We start from the raw sequence: 17,867 nt of genomic DNA, 5'->3' as shown, positions 1-17,867 counted from the left end.
ACATCCCTGAAACTTACTGAGCTCCAGTGTGACACCCAAAGGAAATACTCATTGGAGCTTTCCAGATTTTAGTTTTCAGATTAGAGATGCTCAACTGGTAAGGACAATGCAAATATGCAAAAATCTGAAAAAACCCTAAATCCAAAACACTTCTGGTCCCAAGCATTTCAGATAAGAGATACTCAACCTGTAATTTCTGTGACATGTCCAGGACCATGCCTAGCATCTGGAAGACAAGAGTTAATAAGAACTGCCATGAGACTATGGAGAAGGATGCTAAAGGGGACTCCCAGGTCTCTCCTGGCTCCAGCACGCCATCACCCTGAGATTCACACAAAGAACCCTGCTCCACTCTGCCTTTGAGATACGGCAAACTATGCAGGCATCCCTACGCAGGGGTACCAGCCAGACACACAGATCACAGACATCCATGACCACACTGTGTATGTCCCCCTACATTTTCGGACTTCATGGAGACCCTGTATTTCTTCTGCATCTCCTGTGCATCAGGAACTATTCTAAGCCATGGGCCCTCTAGTATCTGTGGTGATAGGCAGCACATCAATTCAGATTTGCATTTTGTCCTGTTGGTTTGACTGGCTGTGAAAGGCTGCTGAGGTTATACACTGTACCCGGATGCAGGCCTGGCAGCTCAGAGCTGACATGCAGGGCATGGCTGCCAAGGAGGCGATGCTGCCTCTCCTGAGGCCAGCACACAGGGCTCCTGAGGCAGACAGCTCCCGGCCTCACCCCTCCAGCAGGCCCTTTCTCCCGGACCCCGCCAGCTCCCAGATGACTGGGTGAATGCACCCCCTGCCTCCGTGGCACTCATGAAGATCAACTGTGACAGACACAAAGGCTGCCGCCTCCTGCTTCCTTTGCTTTATGCAAATACAAACACCAAAACATGTCTGAGACTGTGCTACTTCGTTCCTGTGCTGTACTCTTGCCAACATGTCACAAGGAAGAAATGCAAGGCGAGATTTTCATCTCAATTCGTACCTGGACGTTCTTCAGTGGCAGGGTTTTCTTCAGAGTCTTTTGAAGGACTCTGTGAAACTTTCTCAGAAGATGTGGATTCTCTTGTCTTTGTATTTGGTTCTGGTTCCAGCTTAGATCTAAAAATAAATAATTAGCAGGCAGGTATTTTATTTCCATAACAGGATTCCTTTTTGAAAACAGAAGGAGTCACATGTGACCCTGCGCTTTTGCTCTGTGTCCCTGTACTGGGGAGCAGTCACTGCCTCTGGGCCCAGTGGCCATCCGGACACACCTGCACTGGGGCACTTAACACTGGCATTATTGCCTGCAGGGTAGAGATTGTGCATGCCCTCTGCATTTGCAGCCACGGCACAGTGACCAGCATGCAGGGGGAGGCTGCAGTTGGTATGTGCTGAATACACTCCATAGACTGACACACCGCACTCAACAAACCCAGGAAGCTGGATTGATGCTTACCCAGTAGTTGACACTAATGCAAAAAGATTGCTGAGTATGTTATTAATAATAATATATAATACATATTATACATATATTCATATGTATATATACCCCCACACACATATATACCCCAACACATGTATATCCACACATATACACACACCACACACACACATATATACCACATATATATACCCATGCACACATATATACATACCCTCCCACATATATGCCCACACACATATATACCACCACACATATACCCCCACACACATACCCCCACATGTATACACACAATATATATACCACATATATATACCCCCCCACATATATACCCCCTACATACACACATACCCCATATATATACATACATGCATGTATATCCCCCACACGTATATACCCCCTACATATACACATACCCCATATATATATACATACATGCATGTATATCCCCCACATATACACACACACCACATACATACACATAGTCACATATACTCACCCACATAAACACACACACATATATACACACACATATACCCACACATACACACATACCATATATACACACCCACATACATATACTACATATATATACCCCCCACTCACATATATACCCCCTACATACACACACACCATATATGTGCAGATATGTATATATACCCCCCACATATACCCTCCCCCACACACATATATCTACATACACATATATACGTACACACACACACTCATATATACCCCCACATACACACACACATATACTCCCACATACACACACAGAAACACACACATATATACCCCCTACCCATATATATACACACACACACCCCCACACACACACATACCCCCCAACATATATACTCATACACACATATATATATACCTATACCCACACACGTATATGTTCTAAGTCACATCTTAATATAAGTTAGCTCTGAAAGCACAAGTCCTTAAATACCCACTTGAAGGCACAGACTCGTTTCAGGACTGAGTCCTCTGCACTTGGCATTCCCCTGTTTCTTCCCCACGGGCTCTTCCCAGGGCATCGTCTTCCTTCCCATCTACAGGGCTCAGCTCAATTTCACCTACTCAGAGAGGCCACCTCTGACTCTTCTGTCAAGGAAAGGCCGCCTCCCACTCCTCTGCATCTGTTTTCTCCATAGCAGTTATCACAGTCTATAATCCCCCTGTTTATTTATCTGTTGGTTGTCAGCCTTGCTCCTAGATCCCAGATTCTGGATTAGTGCCTGGTATTCCATTGCATAAATATATGTTGAATGAATGAGTGCATTATAAATACAAGTAACTGGTTAATAAGAAAACATTTTGGTTATGCAATAACAGGCTTTGTAATAGCTTTACTAGAATCTACATAAACGCTATAAAATTATAGGCAGAGCGCTATCTAGGATAAATTCCATATTGTTAGGCAGAGAGTCTGTAATTAAAGAAACAATGTAAATGCATATTAGGGTGATATTACTAACGCCAGCTAACATTTGTTAATGGCTCATATAGTGGACATTTTTTCTAAGCAATTTGTATGGATAAATTTATTTAATTTTGAATATCCCCATCAGGTAGGTACTAGTATTAACAACCTTTTAACAAAGGAGGAAACTGAGGTGTAGAGAAGTTAGGAAACTTGCCCAGGTCACAGTCAGCAAATGGCTGGGCTGGGACATGACCTCAGGGAACCTAGCTCTGAAGCCCATGCTCGTAACAACTGCTCCATGTGGGGTATATTCTACCCATCCTGGGCTGTGGGAAAGGACTTCTGTGGTCGAATCAGTCTGAGAAAGTTGAGTCAAAGCTAGATAGGTGTTTCACTATATAAGTTTTCAGAGCCTTTAATATGCTCAAATACATTTTGAATTTCCAAAAAGGATGGTATTTGCAAATAACCTGATTGCAGACACTCTCTTCACAGAGTTTTTTGAGAGCAGTTTTCTCAAAAAGACTATTTAGGAAATGGTCCTCTACAAAATTTAACAAAAAATTTTTTCAAAAGTCACCGTGTTATCTATCTTTTTAATTGTTCTGGTTACTACAGCTGAGTCATAAAACTTAGTGCCTTGAAACAGTGAGATTTATTACTGATCACTGCTTCTGGGGTCAGGAATTTGGGAACACCTTGGCTGGGTGGTTCTGGCTCTGTGTGTCTCAGGAGGGTGCAGTTAGAAGGCAACTAGGGCTGCAGTCATCTGAAGGGCTGACCAGGGCTGGAGGGTTCACTTCCAAGGAGGCCACACACATGGCTAGCAAGTTGGTGCTTGCTGGGAGCCTCATTTCTTCTTCATGGAGCTGCAGGAGTGTGTTACTGGTGCATGGCAGCTGGCTGCCTGCAGGGCTGGCAGTCTTAAAGACTTTGGTGGAAGCTTTAGTGCCTTTCATGACCTAGCCTTAGAAGTCAGAAATCATAATTCTGCCCATATTCTACTGCCCAACACATTCACGATGGTCCACTGGAGTTCAAGGGGAAGAAACACAGACCCCAATTTGCTTTCTCAATGGAGCAGTAACATCACTTTTTAAGAAGAGCATGTGGTATGGGATCTATTTGGGGGCAGCTTTCTTTGGAAAATATAATCTGCTATTCTAAGTATCACAAATATGCACAAAGGTAAAGTTATAAGGATATTCACCACAAAACTGCTTATAACAACAATAACAAAATGACTTAAATGTTCATGATAATGTACCTCATTTACAGTTGGAAGATATAATGAAAGAGAAGATTCTACTTGCAATAGCCAAAACAAAACAAAAGATAAAAAACTAACAATATCAACAAAAACTTTAGAATAAACTTAAGCCCAAAGCCCATATGTAAAAAACCAAAAAAGATTCCTGAAAGACACAAAGGAAAGGACACATCATTCTTGGATAGAAAAAGAAATATAAAGATGTTGGTTCCCCCTAAGTTAATTTATAAATGTAATGTGATTCCAATAAAAAAACATCACCAGGTACCATCCTGAAGCCAGAAAAATCAACTATGAAATTCATCTGGAAATAAGCAAGAATGGTCAGAAAAACTGTAAACAAATATTGAACTCTAGTTAATGATATGCATACTAAAGTACTGAAGGCAAAGGGCACTGTTTGCAGTTTACTCTGAAATCTATTTTAAAAAGAGACTAAATGCATATGGAATGATAGGCAGGTAAAAGAAGCAAGTATGGTAAAATGTAAATGCTCGAATCTAGGGTATAGGTATATGGGTGTTCACTGTAAAATTCAATTCTGCCATATGTTTGAAAAGGTTTATAGTGAAAATATCATGGAGATTAGGAAGGGGAGGGAATAATAGCCAAGAAAACCCTAAAAAAACCAAGTGTGGTATTAGAGCATGAAAAGATTGACAGACCAATGAATAGGATATAAAATTCAAAACCAGACTCAACTGCATATATGTATTTAATATATGATATGGTTTAATAAGTTGCACTGGGATAATCGGTAGTTATATGAAAGAATAAATGTTTTCCCTCTCCCTACACTGTACACCAAGGTAAATTCCAAATGCATCAGAGATATACACATAAAAAAATGAACCACATGTATGAAAAAAAAAACATGGGTGAACTGGGTGTGGTGGCTCACTCCTGTAATCCCAGCACTTTGGGAGGCCGAGGAGGGCGAATCACTTGAGGTCTAAGCCCAGCCTGGCCAACATGGTGAAAGCCTGTCTCTACTAAAAATACAAAAATTAGCCGGGAGTGGTGGCATGCACCTGTAGTCCCAGCTACTCAGGAGGCTGAGGTGGGAGAATTGCTTACGCCTGGGAGGTGGAGGTTTGCAGTGAGCCGAGATCACCCACTGCACTCCAGCCTGGGCAAAAGAATGAGAGTCCGTCTCAAAACAAAACAAAACAAAACAAAACAAAACAAAACAAAACAAAACAAAACAAAAAACAAAGCACCATGAGTGGTGGGGCATGTTGATGGCTATTGGTGGTGAAGGCTATTAGTGTATTGGCGGGTGGGGAGGACAGTGAAAGGGGTATATGGGAACTCTTGGTACTTTCTGCTCAATTTTGCTATGAATGTAAAACTGCTCTTAAAATAACAAGTTTATTAAAAAAAAAAAAAAAAAAAGCCCCACCATAGGTAAAGTAGACAGAGAAAAAGACCAACAGCCCTACAGTAAACTAGGCAAGAAACTTCACACAAATGCAAATGGCTTTTAAACACATGAAAAATGCTCAATCTTCCTCATAAGAAGATGATGCATATTAACAACTACACTGCATCATTATTTCTTGCCTACTGGGACTGGTGAAAACACCCAAATGTGAAGACATACTGGGTAGGTCAGGCTGTGAAGTGGGCACTTCCGTATATTGATGGTGAGAGTGCCAAACAGTGTGACTCCTATGGAGGGGACCTTGGTAATATCCTGCAAATTAACATGTATTTAATCTCTAATCCAGCAATCCCACTTATGGGACTCTATCCCAAAGATATAACAATAATATGAAAAAGTTATTGATTATAGCAATTTCGTAATTCAATTTTAATATGGCAAAGGCCTAGGAAAAAATCCACGTCCATCAACATGGAACTGGTGGAAGACACTCTGCAGTACTATGGAGCTGTAAAATAGAATGTATACCTTTATACACTGCTCTAGAGCAATCAAACAAGACGGGGAAAAGCATGCATAGAAGGGATCTTCCTTAATCTGATAAACACGTACAAAATCTACAATTAGCATCATACTTTATGATGAAAGCCTAAGTGTTTTCCCTAGGATGAGGAACAACGTAAGGACCCAGTAGATCTGAACAACAGAGGAAGAGAAAACAATTACACAATCATTTTATGAGGCCAGTATTACCCAGATTCAGAAACCTATGAAGATATTACAAGAAGAGAAAATTAGACACATATCTTCATGAACATAAAAGCATCCTTAATACAAACAAACTGATTTTAGCAATATGTAAAGACAATAATGTATCATGACCAAATGGGGTTTAACCCAGGAATACAAAGTTGGTTTAACATTTGAAAATCGATCAATGTAATACACCCCCTTAACAAAAAAAGAAAAAAGCCTATATGATCATTGCATTAGATGTAGAAAAAGCATTTGAAAAAGTCAAGATCCTCTGATGATAAAAACTTTCAGCAAACTAGGAAAATAAGGTATGCAGTAAAGGGATGACTCAGCAGGTTTGTGGTGTTCAAATTCTGCACATTCCAAGGAAAAAACTGGCCCTTGCTTGGCTCCTGGGAGATAACCTCTAAGGTCCTAGTACGTCTCGTCTGATGAGAGTATCTTTGTATACCTGGGGGCATTCCAGATAGTTTATGCTAACAGAGTGATTTATGACTGGGGGCCTTGGGCCACTGTATCAGTGCATGGCAGACACACTTGATGGCAATTTAAGTAATGAGGGCTGCTATGTGGAGGTTGCTTGGCGGGTGGGTGGCTAAGTGAAGGTGTATATAAACTACATTCTTTTTACAAGCAGTAGTGGTTCTCCTGTCCAGCCCACTGCCACCGGACTGCTCTATAAATAAGTTCCCCCAAATAAACTCTGTTTTGTTTGTTGGCTCGGGGTCTCTTCTTCAGCCTCTTTGAACCAAGTGCCATCCCTATTGAAGTTAACAGGGCTCTGGCATGACCATCAGTTTGACCTCTGGAGGGGCTGGAGACTGAGTTAACTACGGCCTGCTATGCTAGCACTTCACATCTACATCACTGACCCCCAATGAAAACCCTGAACACCAAGGCTCAGGTGAGCTTCCCTGATTGACAATACATGGTGATGTAGGTATTGGGAGCCACATATTGGGAGAATTAAGTGCTGTCTACACTATTCCACTGGGAGAGGACAGCTAGAAGCTTGTACCTGGTCTCTCCTGGAGTTTGCCCTATGTGCCTTTTAGCTTTGGTGATTTTAATCTGTATTCTTTCACTATAATATACTGTAACTATGAGTATAATAGTGTTTCTGAGTTCCGTGAGTTCTTCTAGCAAATCCCTCAATAAGAAAGGAAATTTCCTTAACCTGATAAAGAACAGCTACATAATACCTACTTCTGTGATATACACATAAAAAAAGAACCACAAATATGAAAACAAACAAACAAACAAACATGGGTGCGCTGGGTGCAGTGGCTCATGCCTATAATCCCAACACTTCATACTTAATGGTGAAGTATTAAATCCTTGTCCCTTAATCAAGAGCAAGGAAAAGATGTCCATCCTAACCACTTCTATTCAACATGGTACCAGAGGTCCAGGCCCTAGCCAGTGCAATAAAACAAGAAAGGAACAAGAAATAAAAGGCATAAAGATTAAAAAGCAAAACTACTGTTATTCACATATGGTATGATTATGTATGTAGAAAATTGATAGAATTTACAATAAAAAGGTCGGGTGCAGTGGCTCATGCCTGTAATCCCAGCACTTTAGGAGGCCGAGGCAGGTGGATCACCTGAGGTGAGGTCAGGAGTTCAAGAACAGCCTGGCCAACAAGGTGAAACCTTGTCTCTACTAAAATACAAAAATTAGCCGGGCATGGTGGTGGGCGCCTGTAATCCCAGCTACTCAGGAGGCTGAGGCAGGAGAATTGCTTGAACTCGGGAGGAGGAGGTTGCAGTGAGCCAAGATCGAGCCACGGCACTCTAGCCTGGGCAACAAGAACGAAACTACATCTCAACAACAACAACAAAAACAAAAAACAAAAAAAAAGAAAAGAATGTACAAAAAAAGCTACTAGAACTACATGTGAATTAATCAAAGTTGTAGACAGGTCAATATACAAAAATTAATTGTATTTCTATATACTAGCAATGAGAAACTGGAAAATAACATTAACAAAATGGTATCATTTACAATAGAATAAAAAAAAATCCAGGAATCTAACAAAAGATGAGCAAGATGTCTACACTAAAAATAACAAAATATTGCTGAGAAAAAGAAATTTAAAAATAAAGTGGAAGAAATAAATGCAAAGATATACTATGTTTGTGGATAGATGTTAAGATGTCCATTCTCCCCAAATTGATCTATAAATTCAACATAATCCCTATAAACATTCTAGCAGATTTTCTGAAGAAACCGAAAAGCTGATTCTAAAATTGATATGGAAATATACAAAAAATCTAAAATAGCAAAAACAATACTGAAAATTCAGAAATTTGAAGGATTTACAACTAGCTGATTCCAAGACTTATGATAAAACCACAGTAATCAAGACAGTGTGGCAGTAGAATAAGGACAATCAGACCAATGATACTGAATAGAGTCCAGAAACAGACATATACATGTTTGGGTCAACTGACTTTTGATGACGATGCCAGGTCAATTCAATGAGAAAAAGAAAGTGTTTTAAACAAACATTGATATAATAAATAGATATTTATATACAATAAAATAAACCTCAACCCCAGTTATTTATATAGAATAAAATAAACCTCAACCCCATTTCATCCTATCAAAAAGTTGGTCTGAGACAGATGATAGACCTAAATATACCACCCAGAATCATAAAGCTTCTAGAAGAAAACATAAAAGAATATCTTAGTGACCCTGGGGTAGACAAAGTAAAAATTAATAAAATTCAACTTCCTCAAAATTAAACCTTTCTGCTCACCAAGAGACACCATTAAGAAAATAAATAAACCACAGAATAGGAAAAAATATTTGCAGCATGTATATAAGGATGTGTATGCAGAATATACAAAGAACTCCTATACAAATCAACAGCCAAACAATCCTCCAATACAGAAATGAGTAAAAGACTTGAACAGATACTTCACAGGAAGAAAATGAATAGTCAATCAACACATGAAAAGGTGATTAACAATGTTAGTCAGTGAGGAAATGCAAACTAAACCCACAATGAAATACCACTCCACATCCAGTAGAATGGCTAGAAAAAATGGCCAATGCCAAATCCTGCCATGTGGAGGAACTGTAACTTTCATACATTGCTGGACAGTGTGTCAAATGGTGTTATCACTCTGGAAAACTTAAGACAGTTTCTTACTAAGTCTAAGAAACATCTCTACTATGACAACCCACTTTTAGTTGTTTACTCAAAAGAAATGAAAAGATAGATCCACACAAAGGCCTATAAAAGAATGTTTACAGCAGCCTTATCCATCATAGCCAAAAAAAATGGGAACACCTAAATGTCCACCAACAGGATGGATAAGCCAGTGGAGTTACTTTCATGCAATGCAATATCATTCAGCAATGAAGAAGAACATAGCAAGGGTAAGTCTCGAAAATAAAAGTGTTAAGCAAAGGAAAAGCCAGTTAAAAACCTAAAAGAGAAACCTATTTAAAGATAAACTGAGGATTTGCTCCATGTTTGACACTAGGTATATACATATGATTATTAAATTTAGCATCTATGACTTAATATTTTACCTCAAACATTAGTTTTGGGATGTAGGAATTGAGCAACCTGACACATTAGCAAATTTTCAAACTAGCTTGACAAGATACTTATCTGCCAGAATTTTCAGATTTTTTTTTTCCAGTTACTAAATGACAAATAGCAAAATTTCTTAGCCTGTTTTCCCACCTATAAAATGGGGCTCTGACTATCTTTCTTGTTAGAGTTACTGCTTTATATGTAAGTGCTAACTCAGCACAGTCTACATCACATAGTAAGAGCTCAAAAAATTAGCTATTACTACAACGATTACACTACTGCTGCTGCTGCTATTATTACTGTGAAATAACAAAAGGCAGAATGGCTTAATAAGACAATTTTTTTTGTGAAGTCTTAAAGCAATATACATTTTTTTCCTCTGACAAGATGCAGACCGATGGAGGAACAGAAGAAAACTGCTGAACCAACCCACAAATAATGCAAATAATTCAGAGAAAAGAGTACACTTGTACAATCTGTACAACGGACTTAGCAGGGTCTTCAGTGCTGGCCCAACTAGCTGCTGATCTTCTGAATGTCACTGTGAAGGGGGAAGGACTGAAGGAGCCTTGACAGAGTAGCAGGGCAGTGGCCTAGGGTGGTGGCCAAAGGCTACTCGAGTGGTGGGGGGCTTTCTCCTTGGCCACACTGCACAGTAGACTGACCTGATGCCCTCCCAGGCTGTCTTGGCTGTCAGGTTACTCCCGCAATTCTGTAAATCCCATGGCAGTCTGGAGATGAGACTCCTTAAACCACTGGTTTACTGACTGCCTTGAAAAAGACACATTTACAATGGGATTTGGAGCCAACAAAGGGCTTAAATTCTAGAATGCCACTTATTTTTAGTGTGGCCTTGGATGGGTTTTATTTTATGCTTTTTTTTTTTTGACAGAGTCTCACTCCATCACCCAGGTTGGAGTGCAGTGGCACGATCTCAACTCACCACAACCTCTACCTTCCAGGCTCAAATGATTCTTGTGCCTCAGCCTCCCGAGTAGCTGGAATTACAGGAGTGCACCACTATACCCAGCTAATTCTTGTATTTTTAGTGGAGATGGGGTTTTGCCATGTTGACCAGGCTGGTCTCAAACTCCTGATCTCAAGTGATCCACCTGCCTCGGCCTCCCAAAGTGCTGGGATTACAGGCATGAGCCACTGCGCCCAGCCAATTTTATCCTCTGTGTCTAAGTTTTCTTCATCTGCAAAATGGAGAAAATACTATCTTTCTCAAAGAGTTCTTTCAAAGATTAAATGAGATCACCCATGAGAAAGTGCCTGGCATGAAGCCTGGCACACAGTAGGTGCTCCCCTGGTTTACCACCTAACCTCTAGGCCTTGGTTTTCTTAACTGTAAAATGGCTTTCAGTATCTTTCATTCCAACCCAACACCACAGGGTTCATTCTGGCTTTATCCCTTTCATTTTTCTGAGTGAGAAACCTGGCTTCCAATATCCTTCCAACAATATCTACTACTAGAGTTGTTGCAAACACTAAAAAAGTAGTAGACCAAAAAAAAGTACCTTATGAAAAATATTATTACATTACTTCCATTTCTCCCTTGGACCCCATTCTTTTTTTTTTTTTTTTTTTTTTTCTCACTCTGTTGTCCAGGCTAGAGTGTAGTGTTGTGATCATAGCTCACTGCAGCCTTGAACTCCTGGGCTTAAGCAATCCTCCCACCTCTGCCTCCTGAGAAGCTGGGACTACAGGTGCATGTCACCACACCCAGCTAATTTTTAAATTTTTTGTAGAGATGGGATCTCACTGTGTTGCCCGGGTTGGTCTTAAACTCCTGGCCTCAAGCAATCCTCCCACCTCGGCCTCCCAAAGTGCTGGGATTATAGGTGTGAGCCACTGTGCACGGCACCCCCCCACCCCACTCTATTTTGAACAGTTATCTCAGTAATATCCTTTATAACAACAGCATCACACACTGCTCCTAACTAGTACTTCTCTTCAGTCTCCTTGTTTGGAACAGCTATTCGGTCTCTCCTTGAGTTTCACGGCCTCAACACACAATAATGTGTCACTTATTCTGTCAGAGATCTCTGAATTTGAGTTTGATGTTTCCTCGCGGTTGGATTCAAGTCATGCTTCTTTGGCAGAAATCACAAAAGTGATGCTTTCTTCTTGCTGCATCCTATTAGGTTGTGTGTGATTTCCCTTTGCCCACTTGATGAAGGTGGTGACTGCTAGGCTTTCCCACTGTCAAGTTATTCTCTTCCCCTTTGTAATTACTAAGTACCAGGGGGAGCAGTGCTTTGACACTATGTAAGTATCAATTTCAATCTTTCAATGTATTCATTTATTTATTCCTATTTAGATGGATTCATAATGTCCTATCTCACTGAATGTGTTATAATGTGCTACTGCCATTTATTTTTATGCTTAAGTTATCTCTAATTTGGCCAGTAGACACCGCTTCAAATTGATGGCTGTGTCCTTTAGACACGTCCTAACATTCTGAGCCCTTCCTTGTTCCAGGTTTATATGTTCCCTGCTCCAGTTTAAGAATCAGCCATTTCCCTAAGAGGCCTGGCTCCCTGAAGGTGAAATTGGTATTTAGAAGACAAGATCTGAGTGCTAACTAGGCTTATTGCTATTACAGTGTCACTGTTTCCAGGCCTCCTCAGTGGCCAGAGCAAGAAAATATATGCATGCATTTTCATACACGCGTATAAATGTGTACATACGTACACATTTACAACCATAGTTACTTCTATATTGATCTTTGGAAATTGAAAACCGTGAATTCGTGCCAATCTTTCATTTCCACCCAAGACCACAGACAGGGCTTTTCCCCTTTCACTTCTCCTATAGTGAGAAACCTAGCTTTCAATATCCTCCTTTATTTATTTAGAGACAGTGTCTCGCTCTGTTGCTCAGGCTGGAGTGCAATGGCTCAATATCAGCTCACTGCAACCTGCACCTCCTGAGTCAAGCGATTCTGGTGCCTCAGCCTCCCACGTGGCTAGGACTATAGGTTGTGCTAATTTTTGTTTTAGTAGAGACGGGGTTTTGCCATATTGCCCAGGCTGGTCCCGAACTCCCAGCCTCAAGCAATCCACCCGCTTTGGCCTCCCAAAGCGCTGGGATTACAGGCGTGAGCCACTACATCCAGCCTCCTTCTGTATTTATTATTTGATCTATTCTCCTAAATGTAACCACCCGCCTCTACCACCCCTCTCTATCCCTCTCCAGCATGGATCAGTCCCTCTCCTGGCTTAGGCTATGACTGCCCATGCTAAGCCACCCTCTCCTCCCTGCCCTGGAAAACTGCTGCTCCCCACCACTGCAGACGCCCACCTTACCCCTGCCTCACTGCATGGCTTCAGGACTGACTTCTTCAGGAAGTCAAAGGGCTTCACTGACTTTTAAAATAAAGGACTCCTTTAATGTCTGTCATCCTTTGTGTCCAGAGGATGCTAATGTACAAGTTTCCAATTTAAAAGGAATTAAAGACTACAGTGCAGCAGACTTAGACAAAGTTCAGTGCCTTTCTTTTTTTAAGTGATAAAAACAGATTCTAACTATATACAGAATGTCTACTAAAGTCCCCAGGGAAATTACAAATTAACTAGTTGAAGCCAATTTGGGGGAAAGAAAGCAATTTTTAAAAAGCCATCAGAAAGATCAGTTTATGCCCCATGATTTATTTAAACTGATTTCTCTAACTGAAGGCTGAACATTTCAGAACTGCAATCAACACAGTTTCTACCTGGCCAGCATCTGTTTCCAGGTCCCTTACTTGAAAACCCTCAGGATTTTATTTAAAATTTAAAGAGAACATAAAGAGACAGAAGAGAGACAGATTTTTTCAGTTTTGAAACAAGAAAATATGTGGGAGGTTTTTGCAAACCTTAAATACAGCCTGCTATAATTATTAGACAAAAGTAATTGTTTCAGATTTCAGTGTGGCTCTTATACAGCCGTACCTTGTTTCAGTATGCCTTGCTTTATTGCACTCTGCAGATATTGCATTTTTTGTTTGTTTTTACAAATGGAGGGTTTGTGGCAACACTGCATGGAGTAAATCTATTGATGCCATGTTTCCAACAGCATGTTCTCACTTTGTGTCTCTGTCACATTTTGGTAATTCTCAAAATACTTCAAACTTTTTCATTATTATTATATTTCTGATCTGTGATCAGTAATCTCTGATGTGACTTTTGTAACTGTTTTGGAGTGCCACAAAGCACGTTCACATTAGACAGCGTACTTCATAAGTGTTGTGTGTGCTCTGACTGCTCCCCGGCCCAGTTGTTCCCATTTTCTCCTCTCTCTCCCTCTCCTCCGGCCGTCCTATTCCTAGAGACATAACACAGGCCAATGAATAACCCAGCAGCGGCCTCTAAGTGTTCAAGTGAAAGAAGAGTTGCGCATCACTCACTTGAAGTCAAAAGCTAGAAATTATGAATCTTAGTTAGAAGGCAGGTCAAAAGCTGAGATAGGCTAAAAGTTAGACCTCTTGTGCCAAAGAGTTAGCCAAGTTGTGAATGCAAAGGAAAAGTTACTAAAGGAAATTAAAGTGCTACTCCAGTGAATATCCAAATGATAAGAAAGCAAAACAGCCTTATTGCTGATGGGAGAAAGTGTTGAGTGGTCTGGAGAGATCAAATCAGTCACACCATTCCCTTAAGCCAAAGCCTAATTCAGCGCAAGGCCCTAACTCTCTTCGATTCTGTGAAGGCTAAGAAAGGTGAGGAAGCTGCAAAAGAAAAGTTGGAAGGCAGCAGAGGTTGGTTCATGACATTTAAAAAAAGAAGTCGATTCCACAATGTAAAAGTACAAGGTGAATTAGCAAGTGCTGACACAGAAGCCGCAATAAGTTATCCAGAAGATCTAACTCAGATAATTGATCAAAGTGGCTATACTAAACAACAGATTTTCAATTTACATAAAACAGCCTTCCATTGGAGTAGATGCCATTTAGGACTTCCATAGCTACAGAGGAGAAGTCAATGGCTGACTTCAATGCTTCAAAGGATAGGATGACTTTCTTGTTAAGGGCTAATGCAGCAGATGATTTTAAGCTGAAGCCGATGCTCATTTACCATTCCAAAAATCTTGCGCATGGTGGCACATGCCTGTAGTCCCAGCTACTCGAGAGGCTAAGGTGGGAGGACTGCTTGATCCCAGGAGTTCAAGGCTGCAGTAAGCCATGACTGCCACTGCACTCCAGCCCGGGTGGCAGAGTGAGACCCCAACTCAAAACAAACCAAAAAACCTCACATTTCATAGGGCTATAGCTGCTATAGATAGTGATTCCTCTGGCAGATCTGGGTAAAGTAAATTGAAAACCTTCTGAAAAGGTTTCACCATCTTAGACGCCATTAAGAACATTCGTGATTCATGGGAGGAGGTCAAAATATCAACTTTAACAGGAGTTTGGAAGAAGTGGATTCCAACCCTCCTGAATAACTTTGAGGGGTTCAAGACTTCAGTGGAGGAAGTCACTGCAAATGTGGAAACAGCCAGAGAACTAAGATTGGAAGTGGAGACTGAAGATGCGGCTGAGCTGCTGCAATCTCATGATCACACTTGAATGGATAGAAGCTGCTTATTATGGATGAACCAAGAAAGTGGTTTCTTGAGATGGAATCTGCTCTTGGTGAAGAGACTGTGAACATTGTTGAAATAACAAGGAAGGGCTTAGAATATTGCATAAACTTGGTTGACAAAGCAGCAACAGGGTTTGAGAGGACTGACTCAAATTTTGAAAGAAGTTCTGCTATGGGTAAAATGCTATCAAACAGCACTGCACACAATAGAGAAATCTTTTGTGAAAGGAAGACTCAGTTGATGCAGCAAACTTCATTGTTGTCTTATTTTAAAAACTGCTACAACCACCCCAACCTTCAGCAACCCCCACCCTCAATCAGTCAGTAGCCATCAACACTGAGGCAAGGCCCTCTACCAACAAAAAGATTACAACTCACCTAAGGCTCAGACAAACATTAGCACTTTCAGCAATAAAGTACGTTCTGATTAAGGTATGCACATGATTTTTTGAGACATAATGTTATTGCACACTTTATAGTATAAACATAGCTTTTATATGCACTGGGAAACCAAAATGTCTTTGTGACTTGCTTTATTGTGATATTCACTTTGTTGCTGTCTGGAACCACACCTGTGATATCTCCGAGGTAAGCCTGTCCTTCTTTTATGCCTCCAGCAAAGGCTCTGGGTAGAAAGAAGATATTTTTGATATATAATATCATAGTACTATAATTTTAAAACTAGCTTTCAGACAAACGTGTCCACTCAGGCACAGGTACCGTGGACCCCCAAAGCAGGAGATGCTTCACACTGCCTCAATGAAGCCACCTTCACCACTACTCACTCACTCAACAGATATTTACTGGGCATACACTACATACTAGGTGACTTTCTAACCCAGTGCTACTCCAAGTGTGGTCCATGGAACAGAACCAGACCATGGACTGTTTGTTACTGGTCTGCTACAAGATAAGTACAAAAATGAAGAGTAAGCATCTAGAAACATTTATAGCATAAATGACACTGCCATTTAATCAGTGGTCTCATTTCGCTGGACAGAGTATAGACAAGCTCAGGAGTTGTCACACTACTGTGGTGAGTTACTGTGGCTGTTGTCCAGGCACATGCCATGCTGTCTAGCCTTTGTAAGACATGGAAGCAAGGGAGTGATAAAATCACATGTACATTTTAGGCAGATGCCTTCTGCCTAAAGATGAGGAAAGGACAAGAAGGAGGGCGCTGAACTACATTGTGAAGGGTCACATCATTATATCCCTCAAGGTCTTTTGTGCAAAGTAATTGGCACAGGGCAGCTAACTATGTGGCAGGAGACAAGGCTATACTTTGCTGTCTAAATGAGAACAATTCCCATCTGACTGATATTAATTTGTATTTTAGTCAAGGCCTCTGCTGAGAAACAAGAACTAAGGTAGCAGCAAAAATCTCTTCTTACTTTACTTGGGTACCTGTGAAGTCCACTTGGGATAGTGAAGGAGAAATCCGCATTCCTCTCCCTGGTGAGTGTGAGACCCAGTGACCACCACACCATCTTGATGACAAATCACGCATCATCAGAGGCCTACCTCCTTCTCCGTAACGTCTTGGAGCTAACTGGTCTCATTGTGCCCCAGATCTTCAGCTCAAACTCTTCCCCAAGTCTGGACTGCTTTCTATCTCTCTAATTCACACACCCAGATATTTTTCTTTTGACAGCCAACACAAATCCCATTGCTTGAGAAATCTGCTCCAATTACCCTGAGATTCAAATCTTGATTCAGCTGTGATGCTGGACAGCTAACCCAAATTTGCTGAGCCCCAATATCCTAATTTAGAAAATGAAATACTAATATTTAAAGATATGGTGGCTTTTTGAGGATTAATGAAATAAAATAATATACTGCCTGGCACATGGTAAATGCTTAGTGGTAGATAATAGTACAAATTAACATTTATTAACTCACTGTAAGTGTTTTATCTGTATCTTCATTTTGTTCTCACAACAGCACTACAAGTTAGGTACTATGAGTTTTCCCATTTTATAGGTAAGGAAACAAAAGCCCAGAAAAGTTAAGCAACCTGCTCAAAGTCACACAGTTTGAAAGTGGCAGAGCCAGGATTCAAACACAGGCTGTCTGGTTGCAGAGTCTGGCTCTTAGGCACTATACTATGCCACTTGATCGTACCATTTCCCCCTCTGAGCTTACTACCGATTTCACTAATTATGACATATCCTGATTAAGCTGACTAATTTTTCATGTTTAATAGCAACCCAGCCTGCTTCTAAGCTCTCTAAGCACAAAGACTTAATCTATGGCTTCTCTCAAGCTACCCTCTCAGTGCATTATATAATAGTAGCTGTTGCTGACAGATAACTTGACTGATCTGCTTACTATCTTCCACAAATGCTTCTATTTGTTGGCATTAACAATTTCACATCTGTTTCACAAACGTGCAGAAAAGGGTTCATGTAGTAGGCCTGAGGCTGCTATCCTTAGAAAGGCCTGCTTGCAAGGTTAACCCTTGC

General features: G+C 40.7%; 1 protein-coding gene across 4 annotated transcripts in view; it reads right to left on the bottom strand.

Moving 5' to 3' along the window:
- The window catches only part of STX18 (syntaxin 18), a 122,315-nt gene that overhangs the window by 17,777 nt on the left and 86,671 nt on the right, over positions 1-17,867 (bottom strand). For 3 of the 4 annotated variants that reach the window (XM_019025372.4, XM_004038377.5, XM_063705194.1), the window contains exon 6: positions 1,003-1,118. In XM_019025372.4, coding sequence (XP_018880917.1) covers positions 1,003-1,118 — 116 coding nt within the window. Of the gene's footprint in view, positions 1-1,002; positions 1,119-15,974; positions 16,028-17,867 lie in introns of all 4 variants that reach the window. The other variant, XM_019025375.4, reaches the window with a different exon arrangement.

This window comes from Gorilla gorilla, chromosome 3, assembly GCF_029281585.2.
Source record: "Gorilla gorilla gorilla isolate KB3781 chromosome 3, NHGRI_mGorGor1-v2.1_pri, whole genome shotgun sequence".
NCBI lineage: Eukaryota > Metazoa > Chordata > Mammalia > Primates > Hominidae > Gorilla > Gorilla gorilla.
Note: the sequence above shows the minus strand (reverse complement) of the source record. Positions and strands in the feature narration are given on the sequence as shown.